Consider the following 16,820-nt stretch of genomic DNA (forward strand, 5'->3'; position numbering starts at 1 on the left):
TTAGGAAAGGAAAATGATAAATATTGGAAGGGATGTGGAAAAATAGGGACACCAAAGCATTGGTGGAGTTGTAAACTGATCCAACTATTGTGGAGAAAAATTTGGAACTGTGCTCAAAGGGCTATAAAACTGTGCATAGTCTTAGTTTTAGTAATTTCATTAATATGTCTGAATCCCAAAGATATCAAAGAATAGAAAAAGGAACTACTCGTATAAATATAATTATGATCATTCCTTTGGAGTGGCAAAAGATTGCAAATGGAGGAGATGCCTATCAATTGTTTAATGGTTAAATAAGTTTTGCTATATGATTGTGATGGAATACTACAGTGCTATGAGAAATGTTGAGGATGATTTCAAAAAAACCTCTTAACTCTTATATGAACTGATGAAAAGTGGAGTGAATAGAACCAGAGTATTGTACTCTGGTATTCTGATCAAAATAATGATCCAGGATCCAAAGGACTCATGATTAAAAATGCTATCTCCCTCCAGATAAAGAACTGATGAAGTTTGAGAAAATATGAAGTATATTTTTCTTTTTCCTTCCTTTCTTCCTTCTTCCTTCCTTCCTTCCTTCCTTCCTTCCTTCCTTCTTTCTTCCTTCTTTCTTTCTTTCTTTCTTTCTTTCTTTCTTTCTTTCTTTCTTTCTTTCTTTCTTTCTTTCTTTCTTTCTTTCTTTCTTTCTTTCTTTCTTTCTTTCTTTCTTTCTTTCTTTCTTTCTTTCTTTCTTTCTTTCTTTCTTCTTCTCCTTCCTTCCTTCCTTCCTTCCTTCCTTCCTTCCTTCCTTCCTTCCTTTCTTCCTTCCTTCCTTCCTTCCTTCCTTCCTTCCTTCCTTCCTTCCTTCCTTCCTTCCTTCCTTCCTTCCTTTCTTCCTTTCTTCCTTTCTTTCTTTCTTTCTTTCTTTCTTTCTTTCTTTCTTTCTTTCTTTCTTTCTTTCTTTCTTTCTTTCTTTCTTTCTTTCTTTCTTTCTTTCTTTCTTTCTTTCTTTCTTTCTTTCTTTCTTTCTTTCTTTCTTTCTTTCTTTCTTTCTTTCTTTCTTCTTTCTTTCTTCCTTTCTTTCTTCCTTTCTTTCTTCCTTCCTTTCTTTCTTTCTTTCTTTCTTTCTTTCTTTCTTTCTTTCTTTCTTTCTTTCTTTCTTTCTTTCTTTCTTTCTTTCTTTCTTTCTTGTGTGTGTTTTCATTTGTGATGTGGCTAATATGGAAATGTGTTTTGCATGACTTCACAATTATAATTAATAGATTGCTTGCTTTCTCAAGATGTAGAGGAGGGATCAGGGAAAGAGAGTTGAAAATTCAAAAAATTTTTAAATGAATGTTAAAAAATTTAAAAATATACATGGGAAATATTAATGAAATAAATAAAAATATATTAAGGTCTTAAGTACAAGTCACTCTAAAAACTACTAATTTAAAATTATTTAGAATATTTTTCCATGGTTACATGATTCATGATTTTTCCCATCTCTCTTCCCTTCCCCCTCCCATAACTGAAAAGCAATTCACCTAGTTTATTTATGATTTCATTCTTTATATTTAAGTCATTTACCCATTTTGAATTTATCTTGGTACAGAGTATAAGATGTTGATCTAAACCTTTTCCCATACTGTTTTCCAATTTTCCCAGCAATTTTTACTAGTTTTTCTAATGAAATGAGATCAATAGAATTATTCCAATCTCAATGAAATTTGACTACAATTTTAGAATTAGAATAAGAGTTTTCCAAGTTATATGTGATAGCTCAATTTCTAGATAAAACCATTGTCTTTAGTCATTAAAAGTGAGCTATTTTCTTAAGGGTGGGCTATCCTCTGTTCACCACCTCTGCACAAGTCACCTCATTTTAAGGATTACATGTTTGAAGAAATTGAGATTGTCATGTTTATTTTTTTGTTTATTTTCCTCTCTCACCCCCACTATAGCACTTATACGTTGGCTTAGTCATTAATTGTAATGTATACAATATCCACAATCCTCCAATTTTACTCACTATTCCATTATATTTCTTTGTTTCAAGTCTAGCATTTAGTTATAAAGCATTTAGTTATATGGGATACATTATAAATATGATACCAATAACTATTGTGCATTTAGAATGTGAAAAATCTCAGTGATCATGATGTCATACTAAGTACTTTTAAAGTAATGTAACATTATGAATTTTGAGCCAGAAGGCCTGGGTTCAAGTCCCTACTTCTTAGTTTCTATGTGAAGTTAGGGTATTTCACTTTAAACTATCCATGCCTTAAAGTACTTCTTTGTAAAATATGAGGCTGAGTACCCAACCCAAGGCCAGATATGGTATCAGATTTTGGTTTACATCATTTATAAATGGTTTTATTTTATATGTTGTACCATGTAGATAAAACACATTTCCCTAAACGTTTGAATAAAAAAGAAACCAGGTATATCTCAAAGAACCCGACCCTTTCTAGGACTTTCTGTTTCTTGAAATTTACTTTTTTACCCTTGCTTTTCAGTTTGAGAATCAACTGTAGCAGTGGAACAACTCTCTCTTCCTAGGGTCCTAGACTTGAAACAAAGAAATATAATTCAGAAAAGTGTGCTTATTTTATTTATATTTTAATATTCCTCTATACTCATTACTTGCCTTTGAGAGACCTGCCTAATATATCCATTTATAAACTGTTCATTTATAGCATTTTGCCATACATTGGATTTTTTCATCTTAAACAGCTTTAATGGGTATTAAGAGACTCCTGGGGATCTCAGGAAAAATATTAAGTATAGAACAAAGATAGCCAATTGTATCTAGTTTCCCTAAGGGAAAGTAACCAATCACTTGAGATTTTAGAATTTTGTCTTTGGGCTTCTAACACACAGGGCACTTTTCATTTCAGGCTTTTAGTAATTTTAGCTTTAAAAATATCTTGTATGGTAAAAACAAAACAAAACATTCTTTCAATTCTCTTAGATGGCAAACTTGCTGAATCATCAAATCCTTTTGATCAACAAAAATAGTGATCAGATCTCTGAAGTAGCCTCTTTTTTTCACTTAGTACCTTGTTTTCTTGATGAAAAAAAAGGATTGTAGCAACAAAGGAGGGCCCTCTTACTCTGAACTATAGAAAGTGCGTCTTCAAAACTCTGGGCTGTATTTGAAAAGTAATATCTTTGTTAAGTATTTTCTCAGTCAAGAAGATCATTATTTAATTGAAATTAAAAAAAGGAGCTGAACAATGGACAATTCTCATCAGTGTCTGTAGATGAATTCTTTATTATCTATGGGCCATTTCACTTTAATAACATGAATAAAAGCTGCTGCATTCACAGTCATGGTAATAAAATGGTATAGTTTCATTTGTATAGTTCAACAATCATATTTATATAAAAGAGAACAATTTTCCTTAAAAATGAACTAAGAATTTTCTCAAATTTTTTTAGTGATCGAGGTCAAATAGAGAGAATACTGGATTTTAAGACTGAAGTCAGAAAGAACTTTGTTTTAAATCTTTCCTTAGCCTCACGTTTACTAGCTGTGAGACCTTGGGCAAGTCTGTTAACATCTCTTTGCAATTATTTCCTTGTCTGTAAAATAATTATTTTGGACTCAATGACTTCAATGAGTATAATTTGTGCTTAGGTAGAGTGTTTCTTATAAAACAGTCTCTTTATAGGGATCATTTCAATGCCTTTCCCTATATGGTAATGCCTCCTAGATCATATGCTCTGCTGGCATAGCCTTTGAGGAACCAAGGTTACTTCTATGTCATGATGAAGCTTTGTAGTAGGAATTTTGTGGAAAGTCACATTACAGTGCTCTTTTTTTAGACAAATACCCCAAAATGGAATTAGGTAGCTGAGCTAGATATTCACAAATTTCTTAAAGGCAAAGTTCAGGTGCCAGCCAGCCACTGCCCAAATATTTACACAGTAAGCTGAAGATGTTTTAGTACCAGGTAACATAGGATTCCGGCTATTGATCAGGCAGAGAAAAAACATTGTAAAAAACTATTAAGCTTGCTATTGAACTCCAGATGGATTTTTTTTTTACTTTGGGTTACTCTCAAGAAGCTTTTTTGATCAATTATTTTCTCCTCTCCCCCTTGACTGCCTTATATTTAATGATATTTATTATTATTATTATTTATTCTATATCTATTTATATGTGAGCTTATCTCTTCCATGAGAATATAAGCTTCTTAAGAATAAAGATGTTTTCATTCATTATTGTATTTGTATCCCTAGCACCCAAAACAGTATCTAAGACATAGTAAGAACTTGATAAAAAGTTGTGGATTAATTGAATGATGAAGATTATGCTTTGAAGCTCTTTAGAAGAACATTGGTTGCTATTTATTTAGGAGACAGATTAAATTCTGATGGCATTGTTGTAATTTTCCTAAATATCATTTCTGTTCCCTAGTAGCTACTTCCTGAGAAATAAGAAAAGGTTTTTGAAACACAAAGGATATGAAATTGATTTGTGCAAAGAAGTTGACCTTTCAAATCTCAGAATAACATTAGCATAATGAGATCCACTAGCTATGTATTTCAACTTTGCAGATAAGTTCAACAAATCATGCAGGCCACCAATATTTTCAGTATCCAAAAAAATTGTTGTTGACCTTATTCATTTATCAAAGTGATATCCTCCTCTTATCAAGGCTCAGGGGAATCCTCAATTACTTTCATGCTTAGTTTTCTACAAAATTCTAATATACAGGTTCTAGTGATTAAAATAGTCATTTTTGTAATAAATCTTTCAGGGGTGTACACACAATGTATGTAATTTATGTCATGATGGAGGCTTGGATTTCTTGATTGAGATAATGTTTTATCTTGGTGTTTTGAATCAGGTAATAACAATTTCCAATAGTGTCCTAATATCAGAGTCTAGTTACTGTCCAATGTTAGTTTAATTGAAGAAACTTATTTAAAGGACAGAGAGGAAAAAAATTGGCACCATTTTTGCCAAATATAGACTCTGGTGGCCTTACATTTCCTGCTGTCAATAGAATCCAATATTCTGATCTGTCTCTCTTCATGAAATGTATAATGATCCCTCACCTATCACGGGAGTTATGTTCCAGACCCCTGCAGATGATGAAAATCTGTAAAGTAGTGGTGTTATATTTATTTTATTATTCTTTGATAATAAGCATCTTCCTCTGGTGCTTGGGTTCACTGCCAGAAGCCTTAGAAGGCACAGAATGTTTGGGTGTCATAGGACTTGAAATGAATTTAAATTTAAAAAAAAATTCACAAAAACACACCTAAGAGCAACACTACATGCAGTGATCAGATATCGATGTGATGCTGAAAGTATGATCACAGAGCAAACAGACTAATGCTACGGTCACTGAGCCAATCAGCACCCAGGATCCCGAACATAGTGCTGTGGTTGGTCACCTTTCATTACATCAGCCAATAGTGTGCATGTATAATCTCACCTTGGCAAACTTGGGAAAGCAGTAGTGGCATACTGCATTTCCATTGAGTACAGTACAGTATTCATCTGCAAAATCCCACGACATAGGGAAAACCCTGTGATACAGAATTTATATATATATATATATTTAAAACCCATGATTCAGTGAAACCCAATAAGTGAACCATCATATAGCAAAGGATGACTGTAATCTATTATAAAGTTTTAACTTTCTGCCCCCCCTCCCAAGTAGTCTTCTCTGTTTTTTCTCCAAAACTAGCTAGAGGATAAGTGCCCCTGAATTTTTTTTTTTCAAAACAAAATTGACTCTCATACTGGATCTCTAAATGACTTGACTTATTTTCCATGACTCTAGGAAACAATAGACCTTAGTGATTGTTGTTGTTTACCTTGTGCCAGGAGCATTTCCATCCAGGCCCTGTTTCAAGGGTTTATACTTCCATTATAAATACTTATGTTGGGCAGAAACTTGGCCCACAGAATTGGTATCTAAGAATGCATTATTAATTTATGTATTTTTAAGTTGTTTAAATTGTATTTATGTTTTAGGGAGAAGAGATGGTGGTTTTATGATTCAAAACTCTTTTGTTCTCCTATGACTCAAGAGAGCCCAGAGATATAAGTAAAAGTACTCTGGCTAATCAACATGAAGCAATTTCTAGGACTGGAAAATCAATTCCCTTCCTTCCAGAGTAGGGTTCAAGTGTTGTTTTTATTTTACCCAGGGTCTCTTTGAGGTACTTAGGAAAAAAGAATGTCATGAACTATTGATTAATTCCTTTAAACAGCCATGTGAACTTGATTGCTTTTATGTTTGCATTCTGCTCTAGGCCTATCAAATTGCTTGGGGAGATGGCAGTCTGGTTCCCAAGTCTTTGTCACTCACTTGTAAGGCAGCAAAGATAAAATGGGGCACAGAATGAGAAGCAATTTAGCTTTTTGAGTAATCAGAGGTTAGAAAAAAGTTAAAGGGTTAATACATTCAATTCCTGTAGGGACACAGTGTATTTCTTTTCTAAAAAGCACATTGTCGGTTCAAATGGAATATCTATCAGTTTTTCTTAGCAAAAGTGAGACCCTTTCCTCATTTTGATATTTTAAAATTAGATATTCAGAGGACATTAATTTTAACCTTTTTTATTCAATACATTTTTTGAAGAATGGAAACATTTTCACTAAATTGATCCATTTTTTCACATTGTTGTTCAGTTGTTTTTCAATTGTATCCAATCTTCATGACTTTAATCAAAGTTTTCTTGGCAAAGATACTGGAATGCTTTGCCATTCTCTTCTCCAATTCATTTTATAGGTGAGAAAACTGAGGCAAACAGAGTTAAGTGACTTGCCTAGGGACATAGAACTAGTAAGTGTCTGAGGTCAGATTTGAATTTAGGAAAATGACTTCCTGACTCCAGGCCTGGTCTTCTATCCACTGTGTCACCTAACTGCCTTTTATTCACATTAGCTCTGCGAATTAAACAGTTAGTATTTCCTGATTATAGACTAAGAAATTAAGGCATAGAAAAATGAAGAGATTTTATATATTCAGTGTTTAATAATCAGCCTGTCTGTATACCTTGTCCCCCACTCTCACATCATAATCAGCCCACCTTCTTTTCCAGTCATACTCTTTCTGTGTCCTCTTCTCTTTTTTTTCCATACTGTTTCTCTTGTTGATCTCAGTTCCCAGGGGTTCAAGTGTGGTATGTCTATGAAATGATTCCCAGTTCTGTTTAGCTAGCCCTACTTTTCTCTCCTGAGCCAAAGCTATACATCACCAATTGCCCCTAGGACATCTCTACATAGATGTCCCATAGACATCTAAAACTCAACATATCCAAAACAGAACTAATTGTCTTCCCCCACAAATTCTTTCCTTTGCTGAAATTTCCTATTTCTATCTAAGGTACCACCATCTTCCCGATCACCCATGCTAGAAATCTCAGAGCCATCTTTGGCTCTTTAATCCCATTAGCTCTAGAAAATAGTCCATTGCCAAATCTTGTTGTAAGATTTCACAACTTCTTTAATATACATCCTTTTCTCTCCACTCAGAAGACAGTCCTACTCAGGACCACTTCACTACTTCACTAGATTATTGCCAAAGCCATCCAAATGCTCTCTCTGCCTCAGATCTCCCCTTTCTCTAATTTATCTGTCATTGATGGGAAATATGAGACACCTTCACCCACCACATTTTCTCTTACGTTGCTTTGGATCCCTCAGTTTCTCCCTGGGACATTTGTTTTCCAACCTTCTTAACTCGATCATTCCAAAGTTTCATCCTAATTCCACTCAGCTATTTTTCTGTGCCCTCTAAAAGGCCTTTTCCACCGGCAATACATTTCCCTTTGTCTTACATCTATTCCTCTCTCACTCCTTCCATCTACCAGTTAATTCTGAAACCTGGCTTTCCTCTGATGACAAAGCCTCCCTGGTCACCCTTTCCAGGACTGATTGCACTTTCATTTAACTTCCTCAGCCCATCCTTAGCTCATGGTCAAGGTGGGAGAGTGGGCATATTCTTTCTCCTAATTGCCACTAAAGATCATCATTCTTCCTTCATCACTAAGGAACCCCTCTTCCTTTGAAGTTCATGCTGTTGATATCTACTACCCATTCAAAATCCTAGTAGTTATTTGCAGACACCCCAGGTCACTCCTCTTCCATTCTCAATGAGTTTAATGCCTGGCTTATATATATTTTTTTTATTTCTGTCTTCATATTAGGAGACTTCAACCTACATATTGATTCTACCCTAGATATCCTAAACCACTCAGTTCTTCAACCTACTCATTTCCCATGAGCTACTTCTCCACTCAACTCAGCCACATACAAAGATATTTCGTATTCTTGATTTTACTATCATGTATAAATGTACCACCTTCATTTTAAAAAAATTCTGATATATCCTTCTTTTATTATAATCTATTTGCTTTTTGCTTTGCTTCTACCTCAGTCTTCCCTTCTATTATCCTACCATTTGACTTCACCATGACTCCCAGTTCCTAGGTCCCTCAAATCTCTCACTGGAAATCTCCCTTGCACTAGTTACTTTATCATTTTCTCCTCATTTTGACTCCTTGGCAACCAGTTCAATTCTATACTGTCCTCTCCTGAATCCCCAGCTCCTTGATCATATTCCTGGTTATGCCCAGCCAAACTATCTGTGGTTTATGGACCTGGAAACTGAGACAGAGTGATTTAAAGAGATTTACCTAGGTTCACACAGTCAAAAGTAAAAAAAAAAAGTCTCAAAAGTTGTAAATAGATATCTTTACTCCTAATCTAGCACTCTCTCTGCTACTCCACAGCATTTCTCATGGACATTTGGGCCAACAGTTTATGATACTATGGGGATGATCTCATTAATCAGGTTCTCAATCCCATCTCTCTATTGTCTCATTTTCTTCTTTGTTCTTCTCACTAATTTTGTGAATCCTACTCCTCCTTTAATATTTTAGAAATAAGCTGATGCTTATTCCACTTATTCCACTGAAGTTGGTCTTGATTATCATTTCTATTTACTTGTACATTAGATGACATTTATAGACTGGGCATTTGGGGCCTTCTCATTTTAGCAATTATTTTGTTCTAGTTAAACTTTTCTAAGAATGATGGTAGTCTTTATTTTTTTCTATTTCCCATTTTTCCAGAGTTGACTGTACATTTAAACATTGAGTTGGAACTGCTGTGATTTGTGATTGTGCACAGTGTTTTTCCCTCATCTTAATTTTTTTCCCAATTTGGTATTGATTTTGAACTTAGCTCTGCCAGGTTGATAACAATATGCCTGCACAGACAACCATTTCTGAAATGATGCCTGTGCCAGTAACAATTTTTTTTTGCTAAAATTCTTGATTTCTTTTCTTTTCTCTCTCTCTCTCTCTCTTTCTTTCTTTTTTTTTTTGGGTCTATATCATCTGTCTCAGTTCTTGCCATGTCCAGAGCTTTCCAGTTTTCTCCATGAAGAAAATATTCATCATGTGATGATGTAAAGCTTCTGGTTATTCTGACAGCTATTTGCTACTTTTATTTTTTGATTCTAAGACACAGAGATCTGCTGTTCTCTCCTTTATATTAAAGTCATTTGGTTTCAAAGAATTTCAAAGAATAAATGAACTTTGTTTAGATAACTGTATCAAATTTCTCATAATTATGCATTTGCTTATCATCTGCATCATCTGTTGGAAGGTAAGTCAAATAATCAATTATCAAGAATTTATTAATGTTTTCTTATGAGCCAGTCTTTATGCTTGGTACTAGGGATATAATGGCAATATTAAAACATCTTTTGATTTTTTTCTTGTTGGGGGAGACTACATACACATATATGTAGTAGTAGTAGTTAGTAGTAGTCTCTCGGTAACCGAGGATGACGATTGTCTTTGTGCGTTTTCATCTTTGATAAATGAGTGTGCACAAAGACACTTGTGCATGAAGGAGATTTAAGTGGAAAAGTCGATGCACAGAGACAGTCCCACTCTCTCAGCATTGGAAGCCTGGGTCCATTGGCACGAAAAGATGTTACACCTGGAGACTTCCTCAGCTGCATTGGATGGCCGTGTTGTCTTTTGTGCTCCAACACGCCCTACACACTCCACAGTGCTTTGCTGCGTCGCCCTCTCAGCCGTTGAACCTTCTTATTGGTTTCTTCCATCTGTTCAACACATATATGCAAAGCATAAGTAAAATATATAGAAAGTTTTCTGAGGGGAGACACTAGCACTTTGGGATATCAGGAAAGGTCTTATGCTGGACCCAGTATTTCAGTTCAACTTTGAAAGAAATGAAATTTGAGGGAGAGAAGTAAAAAAATGTTCTAGTCATGGAAGAGGAAAATATCATAAATTTCCATAATACGTTTCTTATTTCCTGATAAGATTATACTTTTCATCAGGGTGAGAGTTGTACCTTAATTTTCTTTGTGTATTCTAGAGGAGCAGTAGGTAGCATGGTGGGTAGAACACCAGCCCTGGAGTCAGGAAGACTCATCTTCAGTTCAAATCTGACCTTTAGACCTCATTGCCTAGTTTCCTCAGTTGTAAAATGAGACAGAGAAGGAAGTGGCAAAGCACTCCAGTATCTTTGCTGAAAAAATCCTAAATGGCATTACAAATGATTGGATATGTCTAAACAATAACAAATACTTCAGAATACCCAGCTAAATACCTTTCACAAAGTAGTTACTCAATTCATACCTTTCAAATGAATGAAAATGTATTATTACTCCATCCTAAAAATTAGTCAATGTGAACCTAAGAGGAGATAAAACAGTCTGCATAAGGCCATGGTATTCATGCATTCCCCTACTTTCCCTTCAATGATAATCACTTCCTTGTTGATACAACTTCATCACCTTTTGGCATTCACAGCGATCAGTCTAAAACTTAGGAGGTGTCTTTATTTATTACATAGTAATTTCTTTATATTATTAATTTATATATTATTTAGAGGAGCTCTGGAATGAGTTATTACATTCTTATTGTGCCTGAGAGTAGGAAAAGGTAGATCCCATCTGGAAGTGGCAGTGGACATCAGAAAAACCACCTTTGGGGAGTCTGCCCTTATTTTGAAATGTTAATTTTTGTTTACTTGCTCCTCATCAAATACTCCAGTGTCATGATGCAAAACCTTTCATGTCCATGATTTCTAACAGCACATTCTTTTTTGTTCTGTTTTTGCTCATCAGAGTCTGAGCCAATTAAAAAACCAAAAGACTCTATTCTTGTTCACTCCAATTCTAACTGTAACACTGCATGTAGAACAAAAAGAAAGATCCAGAGCGTTAGCTTTTAGCTTAACAAATATAATAAGGAAAAATTTTAAGCTGGAATGGTTGATTGGGAAGACAAGGCAAGTAGTGTCTGATATGCTGAAATGAAAAGAATCAGAAGAAATTAAAAATCAGGTATCATGAAGCTGATGATAAAAGCAAAATATGGAAATGATTAGGAAGATATATAACCATTTGTATAATAATATAACTTTCCAGAAGGGAAGGAAACTTGGTTGGGAGCTAATACTCTGGCCGAACTTTCTACCTGGGGCATATATTCTGCCTAACAATAGTTTATTTTGAGATTCTGCAAAATTATTTGCCCAAAGGTAAAATGATGATAAAAATTCTCACATTTCCATGGCATTTTATCATTTGTGAAATATCAATTTGATTATTTATTAACATATGTACATATTTGTGCATATATACCTAGTAGGTATCTATATCTATTGAAAATCTCAGCAGACCATTAGAACATTCTTGAGCTATAGGAATAAAGGTTTGCTAAATTAATTTAACAGATAGAGAAACTGAGACACAGTGAGTGACAGAACTTAGCTAAAGTCATATAGTTAGCAGCAGAGCTAGACTAAAGCTCAGGTTTTTTGATTCCTTGTCCTTTGTCCTTTTCTTGATCAAACTGAGGGTATAGTAGAAATCTCTTCAAATTTATTGTTGTTCCAATCATTGGGAAAGTTCCCTTAAATAAAGTTTTGCTTGCAAATAACAATTTGTATTTTTAGGTGTGTAAGTGTGTGTATATGTGTGCATATCTTGCACACTTAAATAAAAACCACTGAATCTTAAACTAGCAATGAGTAAAGCACTATGCCAGGGTCAAGAAAATGTGAGTTTAAATCTGGCCTCAGAAACTTACTAATTGGGTGACTCCATGCAAGTCTTAACTTCTATTTGCCTCAGTTTATTCATCTGTAAAATTGAGATAAATGTAACATATACCTCCCAGGATCGTTATGAGGATCAAATTAAATAATAATTGTAAAGTATTTAGCACAGGGCTTGAAATAAACTAAGCACTTTATAAATATAAGTAGTTATGGTATTATTTTTCATCTGTGTGTTATTCTGACAGTGACTTTTCTCCTAAAAAGTACTGTAATCATTCTCAGTTATTTGTTTGGGGGAAATGGCAAAATGTCTTTGGGATTTGTATTTCTTATTTGGCAAGAGGAAGGAAAAAAAACAAACAAACCCCACAACTCTACATTTGGAAAGACCTGGATTTGAATCCTAGTTTTGCTACTTTATAATCTCAGGAAAGTTATTTCATCATGAGATGGCTAAATTTCCTTAACTGTATAATAAGGATACTGAACAAGATGATCTCTATGACCTCTTCCACTTCTAAATCTCATTGCTGAATCCAGTACTGTTGAAATATGTGAATACTCAAGAACAGTGATTTATTCAGTATAGGAAACTTGCAATATGGGAATATCCTCACTGAGCCAGAGTATAATACACCCATGACTTAAAAGATAAATCTCAGAGTTATTTGAAACAAAGAAACATTCAGTGCCTTGCCCAGGGACAGAGTATATGATGTGGGACTTGAACCAGATTTTCTTAATGCCAAGTCCAGAAGTCTATTCACTATGATAATAGAATACCTCGGTAACATAACTGAAATAATTTGGAGTTAATACTATGCATGATATATTTCTCTACAGAAAACTAGGTTGCTCAGTAGATAAAGCATTATGCCTGGAGTCAGGAAGATCTTTGTTCAAGTCCAGCCTCAGACACTCATCAGCTGTGTGACTCTGGGCAAGTTACTTAACTTCCCTTTGCCTTAATCCACTGGAGAAGGAAATGGCAAGCCACCCAGATATCTTTGCCAAGAAAACCCTATATGGGATCATGAAGATTCAGACGTGACTACCAAGCAACCCAACTTCTACCTAACTTTGGGAGCATTGTGAAGGACAAAACTTTTTTTATTATTAACTTCAGCATGATTTTCACTCAATAAATGAGTTATTTTTATTTTGGCTTACAAGCATAAGGCAATTTTGAGGCAGTTTGTGCACAATGATTTTTTATTTTAAATTTGTTTATTTGATTGTTACATTAAAATTCCAGGTAGCCCCCTCCCTGCACTAAAGAATGCGTAATTTAACAAAAGATATATGTATATATAAAACTATGTCTTGCTTATTTCTATTTATCAGTTCTTTCTCTGGAGGTGGACATACACAAGTCATTCTTCAAACTATTTATGTTGCTGTGTGTCACTTTCTCTTGGTTCTGCTTACACAATTTCATGTGGTTTTTTCATTATAAAAAAATCAACCTGCTTGTCATTTCTTATGGCACAGTATTATTCCATCACAATCATATACCACAATTTGTTTAATCATTCCTCAATTTCTAGTTCTTTGCCACCACAAAGAAATCTGCTATAAATATTCTAAAATGCTTCAGTTCTTTACTTTTTCCCCTTGACCATGTTAAGAAATAAACCTAGAAGTGATATTGCTGAGTCAGAAAGTATATATCTCTTTGGGCACAATTCCAGATTTTTCTCTAAAATGGTTGGCTCAGTTCACAATTCCACCAGCAGTGTATTAGTATCCCCATTTTCCCACTCCCCCACCTCAACAATGGTCATTTTGCCTTTTAATCATTTTGTTCAATTCAATAGATGTGAGGTGATATTTCAGTGCTGTTTTGATGTTCATTTCTCAAATGAATTATTTCTCGATAATGATTTTATAGTGCACATTGACTTGTGCCTTTTGAGACAGCTAGCTGGAATAGTGGATAACCCACTGGTCTTGGAGAAAGAAACACCTGAATTCTGATCCTGCCTCATCTTTACTACTGTGTGACTTTGAGCTAATAATCTGATCTCTCCGCCTCACTTTCCTCCTTTGTAAAATGAGGATAATAGCATTACCTACCTCACAGGGTTGTTGTGAGGATCAAATGAAATAAAATATTTAAAATATTTTGCAAACCCAACATTACATAAATACTAGCTATTTTGCAGATATTGATTTGTACACAGTTTTCATCCCTAATTCTCTGAATTGTTCTTTTTTCAGCAAAAACAGACTACCGAATTATTTTCTTCATTGCTGGAGGGGCAGCTTCATTCTTAATTCTTGTGATGTTTGTCATCATCATCAGTTATTGTTGCATGTGAGTATATTTGTTAAAAGCCTTGTCTATACCAAATCTGATATTAGAATAACTGTGTCCCATATAGTACTAATATGTTAAAGTTTTTCAGCTGTTATTTTTATTTCCTTAGATATTCCTATAAGTTCTGTTAGAGGTAGGGGGATGGGGAAACAATGGAAGAATATTAGTGGTGGCAATAGTGGAAAAGAAATCTCAATTAGGATGTTTAATTGAGTCTGTGTTTTGCAGACTCCCTGATTCTTCAAAACCTTTTGGGTTCTAGGTAAATTACTGACTGAATCTGTACTGAGAGAAACCATGCCTTTCTATCTTCTGCCTTTCCTGGGGTCAGTTATGAATAAACAGGAAACAAGAAATTTCTGGAGTTGAAGTTATAGCAGTGTGTGACTTGAGGAAGAGGAGAGGAAAGAATAAAAAGGAGAGAGAAAGTAATTAGTGGTAGGAAGGAAGAAAGGTTCAACAGTTAATGTTAACAGTTAATGTAGACTTTTGGAAAATTACAGAGTAAAAAACAAAACAAAAACCTAGTGTTATCTTTTTGTCATAAGAGCTGGCTAGTCATGTGATATTCTAAATGGAAACATTAAAATGTAATGTCGTTTTTTTTGGTGATATTATACCTAACACAACCTAATTCAATTCTTAACATATATTCATATTGTGTATTTGTGAAGCTTTTGTGTAGTCTTTGAATCTTTGGCCTCCCGTTCTTTATTCTTTATCCAGGTTTCTTGTTATCTTTCTTAAAATTCTCACCTCTTTCCACCATGGTAGTGAAGTAGCCACATTACTATATTGTGACGGGTAAAAGATGAAATGACTGAGGAAACAAAGATTTGAGATTCTGAGCATGTTGATTTATTAAGCATTTATGCCAATTGCCAAACAAATTGGGACTAGACCCCTTCCTCAGCTTAGAACTGCACCTTGACTACAGGGCGAGGCAGACTTATACATTAAAACAATCAAATAGGAACAATTAATTAAAATTACAATGATATTAGGCAGTTTGATTTTGAATTGGATAAAAAAAAGATGAGCATTTTCCAGGTTGGGAAGGAGAGAGTGAACAGGTGTAATTATTTGACCTTAGAAAAGGAGGTATCTCATTGCTCTGTATATAATCAAATGAATATGAAAATGATAAACAGTTGACCTGTATGTGGCCAGTTTTAAGATAAAAGATATGAGTTGCTTGAAATGTACAATCATGAGAAAACTTAATTGCTTTAATCTTAGTATCTGATTGTATTTTCAGTCAACATAATCTGGGTTCTTGGCTAGAGGTCTCTAGGGAGCCAATTTCCCACCCATGACTAGGTTCAAGTAATTCAATGAAGTTTTTTTTCCCCTTTTCAGACAATTGAGAAAAGGTTTTTCACAAGAAAGAAAAAACTGGACTATATCCATTATCAAATAGAAACTCAGCTAGTTCTAGAATTGTCACAAGATGGAGTCAGTGCTATTCACTCAATCACCTCAATTCCCACTATTTGTTATCCCAATTTCCTCAATATACAGATCCATGAGATAGAATTTCTGTCTGTCTGTCTATCTATGTATTGTCATGTGTTCCACCATTGTCATAAAGAGGATCATTGAAACTGGGGGAGCTGAGAGAGAACAGAAAATAGCCTGATTCAGAACATTGTAGAACGTCCAACAATGCTGAGGGTTGTGAAATAGCTCATGGAATTTATGTAATTCGAACTGAAAGGCACACTATTGGTGATTTTGTCCAATCTCTTTATTCTAAAGATCAGGAAGGAAGCTGAGCCCTAGGGTAGTTTAGTAATTTGCCCTTTCTTGAAGCTACATATTACAATATAGCTTTTGTGTTATTGCTCTCACATTATCATTGGAGTCACCGAGTATAAAGGTGTATATTAACTTATTTGGAGAATGAATTTCTCATAGAATTATCTAGTTTATCTTATTCAAAATCTGTTACTACATCAACCAATCATTTTAGAAGCATTTATTGAGCACCTATTATGAACTAGACAAAAATAAAAAGTCCTTTTGGTAAGGGTAGAGTTTAGATACAAACCTCAGGTAGGAGTAGTAGTAGCAACATATCACATTTATACAAGGAATTAGGGTTTATTTAATATTTCCTTCACAACAACCCTGTGAGTTTTCATCCCTATTTTACAGATAAAGAAATTGAGGCTCAGAGAACTTGTAACTTTTCCACTGTCAAACAGCTAATAAGTATAAGAGCCATCATTTGAACACAATGTTCCTGACTTTAAAGTTTGTGCAATTTTAGCATTATACAAACCCACCTTGAATCTATTCATTCCTGAAACAAGATATCTTTCAAGATTTTTCACATTTTTTAAGAAAGGAATTTCCTCCTAACTCTATTCCTTCTTACTTCTAAATTCTTTTTGTATAAGCACATCATTTACTATTTTATTCTTCTCAGTTGGGATAAAACTAATTAGTCAGTAT

General features: G+C 34.3%; 1 protein-coding gene across 1 annotated transcript in view; it reads left to right on the plus strand.

Annotated features, from left to right (window-relative positions):
- CD226 (CD226 molecule) overlaps positions 1-16,820 on the plus strand; it is a 103,505-nt gene that overhangs the window by 76,844 nt on the left and 9,841 nt on the right. Inside the window, exon 4 of the mRNA XM_007487779.2 lies at positions 14,264-14,360. Within this exon, the coding sequence (XP_007487841.1) occupies positions 14,264-14,360 (97 nt within the window). The remainder of the gene's footprint in view (positions 1-14,263; positions 14,361-16,820) is intronic.

Source organism: Monodelphis domestica, chromosome 3 (assembly GCF_027887165.1).
Source record: "Monodelphis domestica isolate mMonDom1 chromosome 3, mMonDom1.pri, whole genome shotgun sequence".
In the NCBI taxonomy this organism is placed as follows: Eukaryota; Metazoa; Chordata; class Mammalia; order Didelphimorphia; family Didelphidae; genus Monodelphis; species Monodelphis domestica.